This window comes from Paroedura picta, unplaced genomic scaffold (genome assembly GCF_049243985.1).
Source record: "Paroedura picta isolate Pp20150507F unplaced genomic scaffold, Ppicta_v3.0 Ppicta_v3_sca22, whole genome shotgun sequence".
Taxonomy (NCBI): Eukaryota; Metazoa; Chordata; class Lepidosauria; order Squamata; family Gekkonidae; genus Paroedura; species Paroedura picta.
This window is the reverse complement of record NW_027518619.1, coordinates 4,552,831-4,566,367: the sequence shown is the minus strand read 5'-3', so window position 1 is coordinate 4,566,367 and position 13,537 is coordinate 4,552,831. Positions and strand designations below refer to the sequence as shown.

General features: G+C 49.7%; 1 protein-coding gene across 22 annotated transcripts in view; it reads left to right on the top strand.

The window, feature by feature from the left end:
• The window catches only part of LOC143828387 (microtubule-associated protein 2-like), a 318,337-nt gene that overhangs the window by 292,887 nt on the left and 11,913 nt on the right, over positions 1-13,537 (top strand). For all 22 annotated transcript variants that reach the window (XM_077318800.1, XM_077318792.1, XM_077318791.1 and 19 more), the window contains 2 exons: positions 4,710-4,863; positions 6,225-6,568. In XM_077318800.1, coding sequence (XP_077174915.1) covers positions 4,710-4,863; positions 6,225-6,568 — 498 coding nt within the window. The remainder of the gene's footprint in view (positions 1-4,709; positions 4,864-6,224; positions 6,569-13,537) is intronic.

Sequence of the window (13,537 nt, the reverse complement as noted above, 5' to 3'; positions counted from 1 at the left end):
AGGCAGCAGAGCTATGAGAGTAGATGCTCAGTACAGAGAGAGATGAATTCCAGTGGCTGGCCCAGCCAGCGCTTGGCCAACTGCATTGGCTCCAAATCAGGGTTTTGGTGCTGACCTTAAAAACCCTAAATGGTCTGGGACCAGTATATCTGTGAGACCACCTCCCCCTTCCCCCCCAAAGAAAAGCATTTAATTCACCCAACCAAAATTTGCTCAGGGTCCCTGGACCCAAAGAGCTAAAACTGGCCTTGACCAGTCTTACTGTGCTCTGGTTCGGCCTCACTTGGAGTACTTTGTTCAGTTTTGGGCACCGCAGTTGAAGAGGGATGTTGACAGACTGGGGCATGTCCAAAGGAGGGCAACCAAGATAGTGAGGGGTTTGGAGACCAAGACATATGAGGAAAGGTTGGGGGAGCTTGGTCTGTTTAGCCTGGAGAGGAGATGAGTGAGAGGGGATGTGATAGCCATCTTCAAGTATTTAAAAGGCTGCCATATAGAGGATGGAACAAAGTTGTTCTGTCTTACCCCGGAGGGATGGACCAGATCCAATGGGATGAAATTAATTCAGCCTCATCTGCCTCACAAGGCATCAGTTGTGGGGAGAGGAAAGCGAAGGCAAATGTAAGCCGCTTTGAGATTCCTTTGGGGAGAGAAACACGGTGTATAAGAACCAACTCTTCTTCTTCTGCTTCACAGGGTGTTTATGGTGGGGAGAGGAAAGGGAAGGTGAATATAAACCACTTTGAGACTCCTTTGGGTAGAGTAAAGTGGCATACAAGAACCAACTCTTCTTCTCCTTCAGTAATCTCAGGGCTCTCTCAGCCTCATCTACCTCACAGGGTGTCTGTTGTGGGGAGAGGAAAGGGAAGGTGACTATAAGCCACTTTGAGACTCCTTTGGGTAGAGAAAAGCGGCATATAAGAACCAACTCTTCTTTTTCAGTAATATCAGGGCTCTCTCAGCCTTCTTCTTCTTCTTCTTCTTCTTCTTCTTCTTCTTCTTCTTCTTCTTCTTCTTCTTCTTCTTCTTCTTCTTCTTCTTCTGTGCTAGCAATATTTAAGTACCATCAAGGCACAACCAACTTATGGCAACTCCAGCAAGGGGGTTTTCCAGGCAAGCTGGCAACTAATTGGCTGTAGTTATTTCGAATTGGACTTTCCAGCCATCTTCCTTACACATCCAGTCCACAAGGATGGAAGTTGCAAAAATAATGTGTTTTTCCCTCCCTTTTCAAGAAAGCGAATTTATGGACAGAACCACTTTTGATCCACTTAAAGCCAAAGCTGGGCTTAATTATCATAGCCAGTAAAACTGTAGGCTAGAAAACAGATGGGAACTATTAAAACCGTCAGCAGAGGGACTGTTGGAACCTTTCATTCTAGCCCTTTAGCTGTGTTTAAAATTACTGTACAACTTTAACGCCTGAATAACCAGCCATTCAAGCATCGTGGAATTTACCATATGAAGCATAATGTACCAAACCCTGCAGTTCCTCTGGAAGTTGCATTAAAGAGGGAGAAAAACAGTGCCTTGCTTGTTACATCTTGCTTATCACAATAGCAGCCCATCTCGCTGAGATGCAGTGTGCCCCGTTGCCTCTTTGCTTACCTGGGTAAGGGCTTGGAGGAGGAGCTGGTCTCATGGCTAAAGTGCCACTCAGCGCTTAACACCACTCAGGATGGATGTCCCGCCCCTGAGTGCCTCCTCCTCCAACCAGCTTGCTTGTCTGTCCAGTGGCCAGCTAATCACCTTCCGTCCCCCACCCCTGACCGCCCCTCCTCCTTCCACTTCCCTCTGAGGCTCGGAGGCTGCAGATCCCTGCTGCCTGAGAGGTGCCCCTGCCAGTGAGGTCCCTAACAGCTGCCTGCAGCCTTTCCACGTCCTGGAGAGAGGGGGAGGCCATCTGCAGAGTTCTTCCTCTTCCCCCCCCCCAATCTAGCCCCCATGGTATTCCTGAATACAACAGGCTTGGCCCCTAGTATATATATAAGTTTGGCCTGGAAACAAATGATTTTTTCTCCAGAGGGCTCGGTGCAGTATGAAGGAGGCTAGTGGTGTGTTTAGTCATCTGTAGTCCCCCCCCCCCCCAAAAAAAGAAAAGAGCCTCAGAAGCCCAAGGGATGCATGTCTCTAATAATATTGAGAGCCTGTATGGAATAGTGGTTAAAGAGTGGCAGATTCCTAATCTGGAGAATGGATTTGATTTCCTGTTTCTCCACATGCAGCCAGCTGGGTGACCTTGGACTAGTCACAGTTCTCTGAGGGCTGATCTTGCAGAGCAGTTTTCTTAGAGCTCTCTCAGCCCCACCTCTCACCCAGGCTGTCTGTTGTGGGGAAAGGAAGGGAGAGGCATTTGGAAGCCACTTTGGGAGTGAAAAGTAGGGTTATTTTTCTAGCAGCACCAAAGACCTGCCCCGTTTTGGGGGATCCCTGCCCAAATGGGATGTTTTGTAATCTCCCACAAGCCTCAGACTGAGAAAGAAGCAGGTGTCTTTCACCCTTATGGTCTAGCCAAATTGTGGCCAAATTGGCCAAACCGTGGTTCTCCAGATGTCCATGGACTACAATTGCCATGAGGCCCTACCAGCATGCGCTGGCAGGGGCTCGTGGGAATTGTAGTTCATGGACATCTGGAGAGCCACGGTTTGGCCATCGTTGGCCTCGCCCATGCTAGAGACAGTCCCTTCAGGGTCCCCATCCCTCTGGCACTCCCAGGAGGTCGGAGCAGTTCCCGTTTGAAGTGGTCACTGCTTTTCATCTCAGCTGTCTTTCAGCTGGTTTCCGCAACCCTGGCCATCAGCTGCCTCTCAGTCAGTTGTCAGGCAGTGGGCTGTTAAAGGGCCCGTTACCACCTACCAGTTGGCCAAGGGAAGGTATCTTAAAAGCCCCACATGTGCTGTGGATGTGGTGAGTGGACAGCAGGGGGAGGGGGGTCCTCCCTGCTGTCCACCACAGTGCTTGGGTCCACCACAGAAGTAAAACAATTGTCTCACTCCACTTCCTTTGAAGGTCGTCAGATGGATCAGCTGGTTTGAGGGCCATTGTTTAATTGTGCGTGTGTAAAATCGCAGCAAACTTAATGGTGACCTCAACAAGGGGCTTTCAATGCCAGTGAGAAGCGGAGGGGGTTGGTCATTCCCTGCCTCACCAGAGCCTTCCTTGGTGGTCTCCCTTCTAAGTATCAACCCTGCTCAGCTTTTGGGATCTGACAAGATCAGATTTGCCATGCTGCATCCCCTCATCATACAAGTACTCCTGTGTAGATTCTATGATTCTGACCTATAGAACCATAGAGATGGAAGAGGCCATGCAGGCCATCTAGTCCCACCCCCTGCTCAATGCAGGATCAGCCTCAAGCATCCAGGAGAAGGATCTGTCCAGCCACTGCTTGAAGACTGCCAGTGAGGGGGAACTCCCCACCTCCTTAGGCAGCCCATTTCACTGTTGAACTGGACTCATAGAATCCTAGAGTGGGAAGGGGCCACATAGGCCATCTAGTCCCACCCCCTGCTCAATGCAGGATCAGCCTCAAGCATCCAGGAGAAGTCTCTGTCCAGCTGCTGCTTGAAGACCGTCAGGGAAGGGGAGCCATCACCTCCCTAGAAAGCCCATTCCACTGCTGAACTCTACTCATAGAATCCTAGAGTGGGAAGGGGCCATGCAGGCCATCTAGTCCCGCCCCGTGCTCAGTGCAAGATCAGCCACAAGCATCTAGGAGAAGTATCAGTGCCACAAGAATTTCTCTCCTTTTATGCTGTGAGAGCCAACCTGGTATACTGGTTAATGAGCGGTGGACTGTAATCTCACCGGGTTTGATTTCCCACTCCTCCACTTGCAGCCAGATGGGTGAACTTGGGCTAGTCACAGTCCTCTGAGGGTTGTTCTCACAGAGAGATCCTCTTAGAGCTCTCTCAGCACCACCTCCCTTTCAGGGTGTCTGTTGTGGGGGAGAGGAAAGGGAAGCTGTTAGTAAGTCACCTTTGGGTAATAAAAAGCAGGGTATAAAACACAGCTCCCCTTCTTCTTCATATTCAAAAAAGAAGAAGACGCTTCAGCATGCAAATGTCATTTGGCCTTTTTCGCTTAGAGCCCCCCCCCCCCCAAAAAAAAAAACCTGCGTCTGATACTGGTTCAGCCACAGGCAAACTAACCTCAAACCTCCGTCTGCCCTTCCCTGCAAAGTAATTTCTTTTGCCTCCAACATGTCGGCAAAAAGCTGTTGATGTCCATGAATGTCTCCAGGCCAAACTAAACCCGACAACCGTCTCGTGGCCGCCACGAGATCACCATTTTAGCACGCCCTGCAAACTTGTTCCTGACGGGGCCGGTGGCATGGCACACTCTCCTCCCCGCGCCTCCCCACCCCCATCGTGCATTTTCGAGTGCCGAAACAACTCCAGCCCCCTGACGGCATTTTAAGTCGTCTTTGAATTCTCGTGGTTATCCTCACGGCGGCCACAATCCTTACGGCTTTTCGTCGGCCCTCAGCTGCGAGCAAATTTAAGTCGATGTTGCCTTTGTTCGGGGAGGAAAGAAACGTCTCTCGGTGCTGGGTTATTGAAAATTAAACCGTCCATGCTCAAGTATATCTTTTTTGCTGCGGGCTGGTTTTGAAGCCGCCGTTGGGGGGGGGGAGATTGGGGGTCGAGCGGCAGGCGATGTTGGACTATTTCTTTGACTGAATTCTGGCTGCCTTTTGTCCTTGCTAGGATGGAGTAGCCAAGAGTCCAGAGAAGCGTTCCTCATTACCGAGGCCTTCTTCTATCCTACCGACCCGGAGGGGCCTCTCGGGGGATAGAGAGCGAGATGAGAATTCCTTCACCCTGAACAGTACCATCTCCTCGTCAGTACGACGGACCACAAGTATGTTTTCTTTGTACCTGCTCTCTCCCGTATTGTCGCTCTTCCACATTTCCTTCAGCTTTGGGCTGGTCTTTATGGGAATTCTGGATCTTAAAAGTAGACTGTGTTTAAATGAAAGAGATGGCCTCAGGAATGAAGTGCTCTAGAAGGGGATTGGATAGATTCATGGAGGAGTCTCTTGATGGCTGCCAGCCATGGTGGCTGAGGGAACCTCCATATTCGGAGGCACGAAACCTCGGAATCCCCAGACCCAGAAGGCCACATCAGGGGAAGGCCTCAGCCTCTCTACTGTTTAACAGGATATCTTTTCACATGCACGGTAATTAAATGGAAGAGTGGGCTCATTCTTTCAAGCAGGGGTAGTCAAACTGCGGCCCTCCAGATGTCTATGGACTACAATTCCCAGAAGCCCCTGCCAGCATTCGCTGGCAGGGGCTTCTGGGAATTGTGGTTCATGGACATCTGGAGGGCCGCAGTTTGACTACCCCTGCTTTAAAAGCTCGGGGGTGGAGACGTGGGAAGGAAAGGCTACTTAACTGAGAAGGCTGGCATCTGTGAGGAAGTGGGGTTCATGAGTAGTGAAGGAACTACCATGTACCCGGGAGCTGGAAAAGACAAAGAAATCCTAACCGACTCCAATCTGAGACACTGTCTCCAGAGAGGCAGAGAGGCAGAGGAACTACCTTTCCCACGGTAGTCCTCCAGCTCTGGTCGTCGTGGTGGATAAGAAGCGGCAGCCAGACCCTGCGGACCCTGACAAGAGATCAGTTCCCCCCTGGAGAAAATGGAGGGTGGACTTTATGACCTTCTACCAGGCTAGCCCGATCTTGTCAGATCTCGCAAGCTAAGTAGGGTGGACTCTGGGTAGTGTTGGGATGGGAGACCTCTAAGGAATGCTAGGGGTGAATGCCTGGAGGCAGACAGGAGCCAACTATGCCTCTTGCTGCATCTCTTACTGCTGGCAAGACATACCTATAGCATCTCCAGGCTGTACTTCACGCATGCCATTGGATAATATCAGTGTAAAGGTAAAGGTATCCCCTGTGCAAGCACCAGAGCATGTCTGACCCTTGGGGTGACGCCCTCCAGCATTTTCATGGCAGACTCAATACGGGGTGGTTTGCCAGTGCCTTCCCCAGTCATTACTGTTTACCCCCCAGCAAGCTGGGTCCTCATTTTACCGACCTTGGAAGGATGGAAGGCTGAGTCAACCTTGAGCCGGCTGCTGGGATTGAACTCCCAGCCTCATGGTTAGAGCTTCAGACAGCATGTCGCTGTCTTACCACTCTGCACCACAAGAGGCTCTTGTATAATATCAGTTTAAATGTCAGTGTTATAAACTTTTCCCATTTTCAATACAGGGTCAGAGCCTATTCGTAGCCGAACAGGGAAGAGTGGCACATCGACCCCAACTACTCCAGGATCCACCGCCATCACTCCTGGGACCCCACCTAGCTATTCATCTCGTACTCCCGGCACCCCTGGGACCCCCAGCTACTCCAGAACCCCTCACACACCAGGCACGCCCAAATCTGCCATTCTGGTGCCTACCGAGAAGAAAGTGGCTATTATACGCACACCTCCGAAATCTCCGGCCACCCCCAAGCAACTGCGGCTCATAAACCAGCCTCTGCCCGATCTCAAGAATGTCAGATCCAAAATCGGGTCAACAGACAACATCAAGTACCAACCTAAAGGAGGACAGGTAAGGTTTTTCATTCTTACAATAATAGATACGTCACATCAGGGGTAGCATCAGCAGCTTCTCCTTTCACACTGGTCCTGTAGAAGATTCCTCTACTGCACAACTCTTAAAGGTTTAGGAGTCTCCCAGAATGAGGACCTGCAAAACCTGGATGCATAAATAATTTCACTTTCATAGATTCCAAGATGGATCATTCTGGTACGCACAGCCATTGTGGCATGTCTAGGAAATAGGATTCAGTGTGGATTGGTAGCTGTCAAATGCTCCACTTCTTCGTACACTCTTGAGCCTGGTTTACATATGAGGAGAATAAGGGGAAAGAGACTTGAGGTAGGAGAATGGAATGCAGCACTCCATAGCACAGGGAGAGGCATCCCCTGGTGGAGCACCTCTACATAAGAACATAAGAAAAGCCATGTTGGATCAGGTGAGTGGCCCATACAGTCCATGTCACCCTGTGGCAAAAGCCCATGTGCCATCAGGAGGTCCACCAGCAGGACCAGAACTCCATAACCCCTCCCACTGTTCACCTCCAAACACCAAGAATACCGAGCATCACTGCCCCAGATATAAGAACATAAGAGAAGCCATATAGGATCAGGCCAATGGCCCAATCAGTCCAGGTTACACTGTGCCATCATGAGGTCCACCAACTGAGTCAGAACTCCAGAAGCCCTCCCACTGTTGACTTCCAGCCACCAAGAATACAGAGCATGACTGCCCCAAACATAAGAACAACAGAGAAGCCATGTTGGATCTGGCCAATGGCCCATCCAGTCTGTGTCACACCATGGCCAAAAACCAATAGGCATCAGGAGATTCATCAGCAGGGGCTGCCTCCTGATGGCACCTGGGCTTTGACCACCGTATACTAAATAACAGAACATCACAACAAGCAAATAAGAGGGAGGGAGGCATTTTATCCCACCCATGCTTGTTTTTTATTTGCACAAAGGATCATTGAGATCTGGAATCCACCAACATCAATATGCAAGGTTAGGGCTCAATGATCAGCCACCTCATATTCCTGTGGGCGAACTACTCCACAGCAAAAGACTTATCAATCAGGACCTTTTAGAGAGAGACCAGCTGACCAGCTATGAGAAGGGTTCTGGAAAGTATTCAAAACAACTGATATAAAAGGGGGGAAGGTCATGATTACCCACAATCTGAACTTATGATGTTCAGCTGAAGATGACTATTGACTCTTATTGTCTGTGGGTTGAAAGGGAGGTGACTCTCTTCTCTATGCTGAAATTGCCTGTCTTAGAAAATAGAATGAAAAACCGTTCAGTTTCCTACTGGAAGGAACTGTGAAGACCCTATTAGGATCCTACTGCCTTGGTGACTCCTCATCATGACAGAGTCCAGGTCTGGGCTGTCAGCTCCCAGCAACCAATCAACACATTTTCTGGCTAGTGCTCTGAGATGGACTTGAACCAAGGTAACTGTGGGTGTGGCCACTCAGTGAACTCCCATCCCTTGGAAGAGGGGAAGCCCCATTCCATCCCCTTCTCCTGCCCTCGTTCTGAGAAAATGGAGAGAGCTCCATCTCCACATGGGCCAGACGGCATAAGAAATGACTGCCCTCTACTCTTACAACGGACTCGTAGGACATGAGAACATAAGAGAAGCCCTGCTGGATCAGTTCATGTCACACAGGGCCAAAACCCAGGAGACATCAGGAGGTCCACCAATGGGGGCACCTCCTGATGACACCTGGGTTTGGCCACCTCTATGCTTAATAATAGAGCATCACAGCAAGCAAAGGAGAGGAAGGGAGAAGATTTCTCCTGCCCCTGCTGACTTTTTGTTTACACAGAGTCATTCTAGGTTTGCACCCACAGAAGGTCCTCTCAGGCATTCAATGCCTGAGAAACACTGCTTTCAGTCAATGGAATTGTTTCGATTTAGATAGAGTGGGCTGGAAGTGGGCCTCCCATCTAGACTAACAAGTAAGTTTTTATTAATTAATTTGTGCATTTATTTATTAAAACATTTCTATCCCTCCTTTCCTTGTGGCTCAAGGCGGCTTACAATGATAGTTGAAAACATTCTCAATTTAGACCCGATAATAACATGCCCAGCATCTCTCCCCCGCATTAAATGGTGGTTACCATTCAAACATATCTCTGAAGCCCTGGCCAACTGTGCTTGCAGTGACTCCCAAAGATCTCCAGGGGGGGCCCTCTCTCCTCTTCAGGGAGCCCATTCCATGGGACAGGGGCCAATGCCCCGTGGGCCACCCAAAATATTGGGGAGACCACACAGAGGGCTTCCCCATGACCATAGTTGACACACTGGGACACATGGTAAGAGAGGACCCTTGGACAAGAACATCTAGCAACTGTTCTCAGTCCTTCACATGAGTTGTCTCAGTTATCCTTAACCTTGATGGGGAGGCTGTAGCTTGCAAAAGGGGCTAAAGTCCAAGCTGTGGATTTGTTACTGAGCCGAGCTGTGACCTAGGAATTCCCCATGTGGCACCTCTCAGCTGCCGCACTAAGGCCAGCTGAAATCAGAACCTCTTTCATCCACAGCCTCCGAGAGCTAAATCCAGTGCTAGCACCTAAACCTTTCCAGATGACTTGGCAAAGGCCATGGATCAGTCTGACAGCTCACAGCGCTCAGGTCAAGGGACCGTCCCAATGTTCCTCTCCCTGCCCCCGCCCCCAATGCTCCACTTCCCAAAGCAGAAGTCGTCGAGGTCATCCCCTGCTGTCCGGTCCAATTGCCCGTGTCACATCCTGTATATTTCAACGGGAACTGGAAGTCAACAAGGATGGCAGAATTGGTCCCCTAAGGAAGGTATTACCGTCAAAAGTTACGCGCACATATGCAGAGGAAAACAGCCCCTGAAGAGTCAATGAATTTTCATAAGCCTTGCAGTAGATGGCCGATGTGAAATTCATAACTCCCGTTGCATAAGATGCCACCGCCGTTCCAAAGTTTGCACAAGGAGCCCTTTGGAAGAGATGGATGGAGAGGGAGTCACTCTTCAGCAGTGTGTTTTTTTGAACAGGAGTAAAGATGCTTTCAGCGCACAGCATGGCTCGTGTGCATCAGAGGTCACTGATCGATGGAAAGGTTTAGGTTTGCTTATAGGAGGATTCTCATACCCGAGCATAGCTGAGTCCATGCTCAATCATGTCTCGATACATTCATGGAACATCTTTCTTTGAGCATGGCTGGTTTGCATCTCAGACGCTCTCAGTCTGGGTGAGCGGCCGGCCATTCTTCCTTCAACCCGGTCAACTGCGAAAGGAGGCCATTCCATCTTGTAACAAGATGTGGGAAGGGGGGGGGGGGAGATGTCACAGGGCAAGGAAACCAGGAAGGGTTTCATCTCTTGGGGCTCTACAGGTGAGCGGGTTGAAGTCATACCTATCTGTAAGCTTTTTCGTAGCCAAACTGTTCTCCCTTGAGCACCTGGCTAATTCGTGCCAGGAGTCAACAAAGCTCTGTCCTCCTGGCATGTTCTGTCAAAGCCAGGGCTTTACCCCAGAATATGTGAAGGAAGAACAGATGGACCACAGACTCTGGGGATGGTCTGACATCATCTATGGTCTATTATGGTCTATTATGGACACCTTGGACGGGAAGGGTTAACACCAAGGATTCCTTGGGGAAGCACTGCTAAGATGGGGTGGGAGTGGGGCACAAGGGGAGAGGCCACAAATCCCCCCACTCCACCCCACCCCACCCCATGAAGATTGGAGAAGCCCGGGCATCTTGAAAGGGGAAGCTATGCCACCTTTGTCCCTCCCCCCCCCCAATACTGTTATAGGCCAAATTATCCTGGATGGGGCTGATGTCTCACCCTCCCCACCCATCCCCACCCCCTGTCATTTAATGCTCCAGTTTTTAATTTTCTTCACAAGGTTTTTAATTTCTCTGGATTCCCCTGAAAATAAAAAGCGGGGGGGGGGGGGGATTTACAAACCTAAATACACTGTAGAGGTTTTCTTGTAAATAGCAGTCATCGTGTGTGCATATAAAATCAGGTAATTCTCATCAGTCTTGGACACATGATGGTAGGAGCAATCAACCTACCATGTGGCAAATAAAATGCAGTCTTCAAAAGAAAGTCTCTGATGTGAAATGTGGAGGAATTAAGAACAAACTGCCCCCTCTGTTCAACTCTCTTGGCCTGCTGCCTACCGTCCTGGTCTGGATAAGCTGTAAATCTGACCCCTACTCTTCCTGTCATGTCACTGGTGCCACGTGACTTCCTGTCCAGTTCCTGCGGTTTCTTTAGACTTCCTGTCATGTGCTTGAGGTTCAGCATGTCCTAGATCTGCAAAGACAGAGAAGGCATCTCCAGGCATGCTTGTAATGATCAGATCATATCTCAGTCCCACATAAGGATTCTAGACCCTTCTTGGTGGGGACAGGGGTCTCCTACCTCCAGGCCCCTTTTCTCTGCCACCAGCCAACTGGCCAGCAGGGGGAAATTACTCCCCCCCAGAGGAGCTGAAGACTCTGCTGGAGTTACCAGCTTTCCTCAGGGCCTGCAAGATGGACCTCTTCCACCAGGCATATGGTTGAGGACGGGCTGAGGTCCTGGAGTTGTCATCAGGGGATCCCCTAGAATTAGAGCAAGACCCTCGCTCCTAAGGAAAGAACTCTTGACTGTTGCTGGGGAAGGGAGGAGAGATAGGGTATTAACTCCATAGAATAGCCATCTTTTAATGTATTGTGGATTTTTTTTGGATTTGGTAGTTTTATTCTTCTATTTTATTCTTTTATTGTAAACTGCCGCGACTCTTTGAGAGCAGCAGTATATAAGTAAAAATAGATGGATGGATGGATGGATGGATGGATGGATGGATGGATGGATGGATGGATAGATGGATAGATGGATAGATAGATAGATAGATAGATAGATAGATAGATAGATAGATAGATAGATAGATAGATAGATAGATAGATAGATAGATAGATAGATAGATGAACACTTGAAATTAAAGTGTTTATATGACTTGGAAATGCTGTAGGCAGATCGAGGGCCATCGAGGATTGGGGAGGAATTTCTATGGTGGAAACTAATTCTACCACAGAGTTTTGTTCCAAGTGATGTAAGCACATGGTTAAAATGCGGGACATTCCTCACTGCTCAGTGTCCACCAGTTGCTCAGAGGGACCTGACTGCCGTAGTTCCACAGTTTTCTCGTTTCTTTCTGGTTCTTTCTCTAGGTCTTTTCATTCCTGGTTCCTTCTCTGCTTCAGACTTCAGAGCAGACAGGAATCAGAACACGGGATCTTGTTCAGGAAGTAGATAGATAACATTTATTTCGGTCAGTGACCAGTACAAAATACAAAACTCATCTTGCACATCTGGCAATAACATAGGATAAATTCTTATTTCTATCCGAAAGGAGTTCCTTTAATTTGGCTTGTCTTGAAGTAGCCCTTAAGTCAGTAAGGATGGGATACAGCAATTCCTGACGCAATTGGTTGTCAATGCAGCAATCCGAAATCACATGTTCGGTGTTCTCGATGTTGCCCTCCTGGCATATGCAGGGACGTTCCTGGGGTGGAAGCTTATTATAGTGCAAAAATGTAAATGCCCTTCTAAATTCAGGGTTGTCAGTGTTAGAAAGAGAGGGCATAAGCCGTGTTCAGGAAGTAGCTCACAAGTGCAGGCAGGATGTAGGAAGCGAGAATAGGCCTCGGTCCATCTTACAGCTCCATGTGGAGGGTGCCGTATATCACTTTTGCATGGTAACGCTCATCTTGTACACGGCAACATTTGTAAGCCAGGTGCTGGGCGGGGGGAACATGCATAAACTGAATTCAGTGGAACGGTGTCGAAAAAATGCCAAGCAAACAAAAACAAGCACACAGCACCAACAATCAGAACGGCTCCCTTTGACACACCATTTCGGGCCTGTAGGCTTCTTAGCGCACTGGGTGCCTCGCATTGACATTCATGGAATCTCTGATTAGATCCTCGAGTTCCAGAATGTTTTTAAAGTGCACAGTGCAGCCCAGAGTTGGAAGACTATGCAGGCCAAGTCACTTGGATAAGAGCCCAAAGGGCCCTCGCTCTTCTTGTACAATTCTCATAAATGTTTTCAAAACGATATAAGTCGTGTCCATTTCCTTTCTTCGTACCATCATGCTTCCTGGCCTGTGGAGCATGATGTTATGAAGAAGGAAAATGGACACGAGCTATTGCAGCTGCACCATAGTCTCCAGCAACCACCTTCCATTTCAATCCTCACTTCATTTCTTCTGTGGGTCATGCTAACCTGAGGTACGGTTATAATAAGTGGATTTGCAGCTTATTTATTTTATTTCTATACCTCCCTAGCAGCTCAGGGCTGTCAGGGGTTGTCAACCCCCGGTCTGCGGCCCAGTACTGGGCCGCAAAGGCATCGGGCCGCCAGTGGCTTCGCCTGCCCCGCCCCCCGCAGCGAGAAGTTCACCAGGCCGCGAGCAAAACGGCTGCTTCGCTGACAGCCCGGTGAGCTTCTCGCTGTCGGGATGGGGAAGAGGTAGGCGCGGCCGCCAGCATGCCAGCGACGGAAATGCACAGGTGCGGAGCTGCCACACATGCGCGTTTGCGCCCCCTGCTGGCGAAAATGCATGCGTGGCAATTCTGCGCGTGTGCATTAGCGCCCCCTGCTGGCACAAATGTGCATGCGCGGCAACTGCCCATGTGCGTTTGCACGCAGCTGCCGCACATCTGTGGCACCCAGGACACCAGCTCTCCCCCACCCCCGGTGGTGGTCCTCGACCACAAAAAGGTTGCAGACCGCTGAAGGCAGTGAACAATGGCAGTTCATTAACAACAACAAAACCCAAACTCTAACCGGGCTGTGATCTCCTGGTCGAGGGCAGACACACTTCCTTGGGGCCAGGGACCACCAACCTGTTGGAATTCGCAGAGCGCAGTGCCCCTTGGGAAACATAGGCAGAGAGGCGGTCCCTTAGGCACGCCAGGCCAAGTCCACAGATGGCCTT